The 7,698-nt window shown below is 45.8% G+C and overlaps 1 protein-coding gene across 1 annotated transcript; it reads right to left on the bottom strand.

Annotated features, from left to right (window-relative positions):
• Positions 1 to 2,619: 2,619 nt before the first annotated feature.
• LOC130148133 (N-alpha-acetyltransferase 20-like) lies at positions 2,620 to 4,973 on the bottom strand. Its single transcript, XM_056336347.1, is given in 4 exon segments — positions 2,620 to 2,883; positions 3,406 to 3,541; positions 3,543 to 3,552; positions 4,368 to 4,973. Coding segments are annotated over 4 exon segments (471 nt in total). The 5' UTR covers positions 4,607 to 4,973; the 3' UTR covers positions 2,620 to 2,797.
• Positions 4,974 to 7,698: the final 2,725 nt, after the last annotated feature.

Here is a 7,698-nt window from a genome sequence, read left to right as displayed (position 1 = left end):
AGGGCAACAGTTACAAACCGATTTCTCAGAACTCCCAAGAAAAGGGGGGTTTCGATACCTGCTGGTCACGATGGATGCCTTTTCAGGGTGGCCAGAAACACACCCTTGCTGAACCAATAAAGCCAAAGAAGTAACCAAGGCACTATTATAAGAAACAGTACCAAAATACGAGGTTCCAGCAGTAATCTCATCAGACTGGGGGCATGAGCAAGAAGGCTGCACTTGCTGTCCAATACTTAGCAGTGGGTACAATCCATAGCCACAGGAATATTAAGGGAGGGAACATCAGGAATACTGTCTCAAGAAATAAGGGAAACAATAGGCAAAACCAGCCTTACCACTCAGTTTGAAAAATGTCACCAGGCTTGGTGACAACTAGTAAACTTCACCTACAACCCACAACAGGAGCAAACTGAAGCGTATGTGCTGGCAATTAGTGCAGCAAAAGAACAGGCAATCTTTCCTGCTTTGACACTAGGAGCCATACACCAGAAAGTCACTGTCAGACCCCTAGGCCATAATGTTTGGGCAAGTTATGGTCAGACCAAAGGCAAGCGGCAGTCGAACATTGAAGTATGTATCCCCAGGGAACAACTGGGATACACCTGTGAAAATGCAGTAATAGAGAATGAAGATCTGCGTTTAGATATCAAAAAGGCTATGTGTACTTTTGAAGTGTTTCCACGTATTAAAGCCCAGTCACAAGTATTTTATGGAGGAAATGGATCTGCATGTGTTAGAACTTCTTGTGATAACAATACTATTGATAATTGTCACAAAATGTCAAATGGTACTGATTTTTGTGTAAGTAATTTTACTAGAATTGTAGGCTGTGACTTTGATTATGTTGTTCCTGCAACTACCAGACAGTTAATTGGAACTGATTATACCCTGTATCATGATATACCTAAATTACAAATAGGCATGAACATTAGCCTCTTCAAAGCAATGCTCAGACACCCCGACATAGAAAGACTGGTCCAAGAAATAAACAGAACGGCCCAACATGTGCTTTGACAAGAGAAACGTGACCCTGAAAATATAAAATCCATCTTTAACCGATGCAGAACAAGTTGGAGAACATCACTGGTGGGACAACTTCGCAGGACATTCCCCCAAAGCAACACAAGTATTCCACTATTTAATACATCCCATGTTAGACATGTTGGAAGGAATGATCCTGTTATCTCTCTTAAATGTCTGTCTGTGGTATGAACTAAGTATCACAGCCAGAAGAACACAAGTAATGTGATCAATGATGCATGTCTACCAAAACCCTTTGTCTTCAGAACCTGACGAAAGATTCCTAAGTCCTAAGAAAGGGGGGAATGAAACAGAGCAAGGTCTTGAAAGATTAGTTGGGATGAGTTTGGTACCATGCTCTGGGGGATGCTCTGTTTATGTTGAGATATAACAGAGACAGCACGGCCTGTTCTGTTCCGCTGACAATACTGAAGTAAGAGACAGGAGAAATGTACTCTGAGCAATCTAGCAGTCATAAAGATAAGGTGGGCATTTGAACGAGATGAGAAGGCCGTGAGTCAGGAGGTTTTGCAAGCTCCAGCCCAAGAACGGAACGACCACCCAAAAGTCTCCCCAAAAGATGAGTCTAGAAGACTCCGCCTCAAGCTCCGCCTAAACCCCACCTATTATGAATATGATGATTAGATGTTGAAATTAAATGAATGTGTATGTAAAGATGTTGTAACCTCTCATGAAAACTGTATAAATTACCTGACTTTTCACTGAAAACTTTGGGGCTAGTTTGTCTGGTGCGAACTGGCTGGCTCCCCAATGTTGCATGAAATAAATACCTTTGCTGCTTAAAGGCAAAATTTGTCTCCAAGCAGTTACTCTGTGCCATTTTGGAATCACCCTCCTAGAGAACTGAAGAGCTGTGGACTTTCAGAAACATCAGGGCACAACGCTTGGCCTGCCTGAAACGTTCAGGAGGCTCTCAGATATCCAGGCAGCAGCAGAAACTGTTCTGATTTTACAGCAAGGCTGACCACACTTGCAAGTTTTCTTTTGCATGCTCACACCTGGAAGCCAAACCAGAACAGCTGCACACATAGAAGAGCAATTGCTCAGCACATCTACACCAACAGAGCTCTCCTAAAGCACACCTGGAGTCATTCATACCCCAAGTCAACATCTACAGCTTTGACACAATGTCATTTTGGGGTCAAACTGATGCACACCAGAGAATTAGTAAAACGCACCTCCTTCTCTGCCACATCAGGTATCGCGCTCCTTCAGTTGAGCTGAAACTGTTACATTATTTCCCAAATGCAAAGCCAAACAGAGAAAATATAAACACAGCATGCTCCTTAAAAAGCAACTCTGCACAGGCAACTGTTCATTGTGACCAAGGAAAGATGTGACCACGGCCCTTCAAACTTTCAGGAAGCCTACATGGGACTAAACGGTGCTTGTGAACAAAGAACATGCCTGCTCGTTAAGACAGGCTGGTCAAGTTTACCACCAAAACTCTACATCAGCATTTGCCAACCCTGTCCAGCTTTGGGTCGCCAGAGCTGCACTCAGATCACTTGAAAGCGTCTCCTAGTAGCAGTATCAAGTATTAAGCTCAGAACTGTACCTCCCTGAATAGGTAAGAGCACAAACATGCAGCAAATACCAACAGAAGCAGCGTTAGTAAGCTTCTCAGTATTGCTTTTTGGTATTTCATGGGGAAAAACATTGAGCCTAATATTCCTCATCTGTAAGTTCTTGGGGGCTTTGGGGAGAAGGAAACTGACACTCTAAGTTGTCTGCAATCAATCACAGTTTACAGTTACTCAGTGTCTTCTGGTCTCACAGGATGAGGCAGAGGTATAATTGATTTCTTCTCTGTATTTCTGGAAAGAGCTTTCCTCATATCTATGGCAAAAGAAAATAATGCTATTATAAAAGACAGTCATTGCACAAAGCCATATTAAGTGAATTCTCTATTACATTAAGATTATTTTTCAAGAAGATTTCCTAGAATCCTAGAATATCTTGAGTTGCAAATGACCCATAAGGATCATCCAGTCCAACTCCCTGCTCCTTGTGGGACTACCTAAAACTAAACTATATGACTAAAAGCATCATCCAGATGCTCCCTGAGCTCTTGACAGGTTTGGTGCCCTGACTGAATGCCCTTTCAGTGGATAAGATTTTCCTAATGTCCAGCCTGAACTTCCCCTGACGCAATTTCATTCCGATTCCTGCAATCAAGTTTCATAACTGATGTACTCTTCAGTAGGAAAAGCTATCTAAAGCATTATACAGAATCCCATTCATCAACAACTATCTGAACTTGTTCCATATTAAAAAAAAAAACAAACAACAAAAACCCCAATACAAACAGGCCCAGGAACCCTCAACACAAGAACCTTTCCATTTAATTTAAGGCAGAACCACTTACCGTAAGCATCTGCTGTCCACTGCTAGCAGAGGAGTACTCCAATACTGTCCGGTACACATGGTAGCCGAGCTGCTTATACGTATTTACTGCAGCCTGACTTGATACTCTTGCGAAGAGATCGACAAAAAAATCCACCCTTTCTTTGGAAACATAAACCCAAAAAACCCCCACAGTAAGGAATAGCAGGTGAATGTATTGCTAAATAGCCCATAACTTGTAATCAGACCAAGAGCAGGTCTGATGATGTCATATGCTAATCAAACACCTTTCACACTGCAGTAACAGATGCACTCCTTTCCCAAGGGACAAATCCAGTATAAGCTCAGATTTTATTTTATTTTTGTCACATAACCATTCTTTTATACCAGCCCGTGGGTTCAGAATTATGAACAGAAAGAACAGGGCAAGCTAAGCACTCACACAGGTCTCACATATGTAAGAAAATTTTTATTAAAAAAAAAAATAAAATCCACATTTTCGATTGCACTGGCTTAGGGACTAGCTCCTTCAACGTGTGTGGCAGGGGCAGTGGTGGAATGGGTCACAAAGTTCAGTTGCCTAGCACAAGGCAGCCCTTCTCCTCACAAGGCAAATTCTTCAAAATGTACTGTTTTCCAATTCTACCAATTACAATGGGGTTGCCCTACCACCATGAGTTCAGGACATTTCTCTGTGGGTTCATTTGACACTAAATCAAATTTTCAGCAGATACAAGCAGCGAAGCATGACAGAGAAACTCATTCTGGCACGTTAGCTTTCATAGAAACCCTGAGATCTTACACTGCCACACAGCATTTTTAGTCTTGTTCTTTAATTGCAGGGAATTTTCAGCGAATCATACCACCACTTAAAGCAAAATTCTGGGTCTGTTTCATGCAGCTCAAATACCTAAGCCATGGACAGGTGTCTGTAGAAAGATTACTTTTAGAAGATTAAAGATAAGCATGGTACTCACTTTTCTGAAATTTCTTCCAGTAGTTCCATCAATTTAGCAGCCAAACCCAGCTGTCGAAATTCTGGTGCAGAGAGAGCAGTAACATGTCCATGCCACTCTTCCCCAGCCACAGAGCCTTCCGCTTTACCCAGCACCACGAACTTGCAGAGCATCAGAGCAGTAAGGAGCACCTTGGGAATAATGCACCACACGCAGCCACACAACTTTACAAAAGAACCAAGCAGCCTACAAACAAACATTGCAATGATTGTGGTAAAGGCTTAAGCAGCGATTCTATGCTATTACTCAGTGATTCAGCAGCCACTAAGTTTCATTTTGATGCAGTATTACAGTTGTTTCTTGATTAGTATAAATAAATAAATGGATTTCCACAAATTCACTGTTTGAGGCATGACCGCCAAATGCAAGCTTTAAGCAATTCTCGTGAGTCTTTAACTGAGTGGAATTCACGACTGAAGGAATGGAGGGCTAGAAGCCCAAAACTCACCATCCCAGCAATTACTGAAGACTTTTCGTGACTATGGGGGAATAGAGCTTGGGAAGCTTTGCCAATGTGGCAAGAGAAAGCAAAGGCCCTGGAAACACTATGTTTAAGGAAAAAAAACCCAAACAAACCAGGGATGGGTGGGTGTTCTTCATAGTTCTCCTCCTTTCTACACAGAGCCAACCTACTGTTAGCTCATTAATGAATATGCAGACTTCCACAGGGCACTCTTATAAACATCAGGCACTGCTAAATAAGCAACTGATGCGGTGGGTACAGAGAAACCTTCCGTACAGCAAACACTTTAAGCTTTACTGTTAAACAGTATTATTTCCTGAGTCCCTGCAAAGACTCTCATTCTGTGCCCACGTTTCCAAAACCCCCAAAAGAAGGGAAAAAACACAACTGGAATGAACAAATACATATATATATATATATATAAAAAAATATATATACATAAAAACATGGTGAAAAATTAGGAAACAATGCAATCATCCAAGCAATTATGAGTTAACTGAGGCCTGCATCGGACAGTCTTGTCAACTCATGCTGGTGAAACTGAGCTCATACCAGCCAGTTTACTGAAACACTTGTCTTAGCATACATATACTTGAATCAAAATGACATTTGGCTATAGGATGAGTGTAAGAAAATACATTTTTGCACACTACAGCAAGAGACCTGCAAAGGACCACAGTATAATATCTTCAAAAGTCTGCAGTACAAGAACATGAGTTTTCTTCTAAACAATTTCCAAACCGTGATTTGTTTTCTTCCTGAGCTTCAAGTGGGGATCAAATAAACATAACTGTTTAAATGAATAAAAGACAATCTACCACTGTTCAGGAACTTAAAAGTGACTCCCTTAGTGGCAACAAAGCAATGACCGAGTGTGTGATTTGTACCTGGAAGCATCCCAAAGGTTTTGCTTTTGTTTTTAAAAGGCAGGCTGTGTTTGTTCACCTGTGTCCAACACTACGTCCAACTAGTTCAGGAGGCAGCGTGTACAGCTCTCCAGACTTCACCTTTATTACATGAGTGGAGAACAAAGTACAGCCGTAACAGAGTTGCCTATGTACAAAAGGAGCTGCAGGTCACAAAGGAGAAGGAGTCTCAACAGGAGGCAACAGTCCTCAGCAACCAGGAGAAACAAAAGACATGCTATCATTTATTTCTCTTGCTCTTTAAGTAAACTATTTGAGGGGGAGTGTTCAGTTCAGAGGCAGCACAGTCTATCTGTGGAGTTGTTCAGAGATGCATTCTGTGCTCACAGCAGTGTCTTCTGTATTACCGATGGCATCCTCTTTGCTTTCAGCTCTGCAACAAGTTGAATACGTGGAAGACATGCAAGACACACAAGACAAATTGGACAATACATTACATTTGAACCACACAACCCCAAAGCACTAAACAATCCTTCCTGCACCGTGTAGTTTAGCTAGTGCCACAGACAGGGCCAGCCAACAGACGAACAACTTTTGCTACATTAAAAACAACATGACTTAATAGTCCAGTAAATATTTCTGCCTTTCAAGCATGTTAATGATCTGGAGATCTTCACATCTCAAATATTTTCTGTGCTAAGATTCCTGAACAATGCACAATGTACACAAAGCAGGGAACAGACTAGTAATAAACTGGAAGAAACCTGCACAGTTCTGTCACGCATATCGGCATGTAAAAGGATACAGCAATTTCAGCAACCCAAGAGATTGCAGAAATGGGACATATACACATATACTTAAAACTCACAGCTGAGCTTGGTCACGAGAACCGTTAAAACTTCCTCAAAAAACCGTTAAAAGCCGACAGGGAGGTGCTGGGGGGCAGCCACCAATGGCCTTGGGACTGGCCTGCCCAGCGCAGCCCCTGCCCGCACCGGGCGGCGCCGGCCCTCCCCGTCCCAGGCGGCCGAGCTGGGACCGGCAGCGGCAGCTCCTCACCAGTGGCCGCGGCGGCCCCGCAGCGCCGTTACCGGCGGGCGGCAGCGATGGCACGGGCACCCCCGCCTGCAGCACCGGCCCGTTCCGCAGCGGCCGCCACGCGAAGCCGGCAACAAAACCGCTCCCGCCGCTCCGCCCCAGCGCCAGCCGGGCCCGCAGCCACCGCCCTGACCCGGGACTGCCGCTCCCCGGAGGCCGCCGCCCGGCCCGGCCCTCGCTGCCAGCCGCAGCCCGCCCGCAGCCGTGCGCCCGGCCCGGCGGGGACAGCCGGCTGGCTGCGGGAGCGGTGGTCTGCCGGGCCCCCGTCTGGAGCGGAGGAGAGCCCCGGGCAGCCCCGCAGGGAAGAGGCTGCTGGCGGGGGGCACCAGGCGCGGCCCGAGGCTCGCGGGGCGGGGGCCCAGGCGCAGAGCGCGGCCGGCTAGCGCAGGCTCCCCCGCAGGCCCCGGGGCCGCCCGGACCGGGAGCGGAGCCGTGGGTGCCCCGGTGGCGTGGGCGAGGCGGGCAGCCCAGGCACCGCTGCGCCAAGAACGGCGGCTGCGACGGGGCGGATCACGATCCGTTACCGAGCGCCGGCCGTCAGAAGGCGCGTGTGTCCCGGCAGTCGCCACAGCCCCCTGGGGCCAACCCCCAGGCAAGGCCCGCCCTGCCGGCACCCTCCTCACCGTTTTTGAACGGTGAATGCTGTAGCGCTTATCTAAAGGATGACGCGCCTATGTTTAGTTAGGGTCGGGAGATGTCCAGGGCCCCTTATTGCAACACGACGGATGCACAGACTGCTAAGTCCTTGGGTTGGTTATCTTTAAAAAGGGACATTTTGTCTTAGATGCCTGTTGTACATGCAGCGTGGTGAAGATGGAGACTTTAAACATGACCACTAAGGAATAGAGTCTGTGCAGACACAACT

Source organism: Falco biarmicus, chromosome 4, assembly GCF_023638135.1.
Source record: "Falco biarmicus isolate bFalBia1 chromosome 4, bFalBia1.pri, whole genome shotgun sequence".
In the NCBI taxonomy this organism is placed as follows: Eukaryota; Metazoa; Chordata; class Aves; order Falconiformes; family Falconidae; genus Falco; species Falco biarmicus.
Note: the sequence above shows the minus strand (reverse complement) of the source record. Positions and strands in the feature narration are given on the sequence as shown.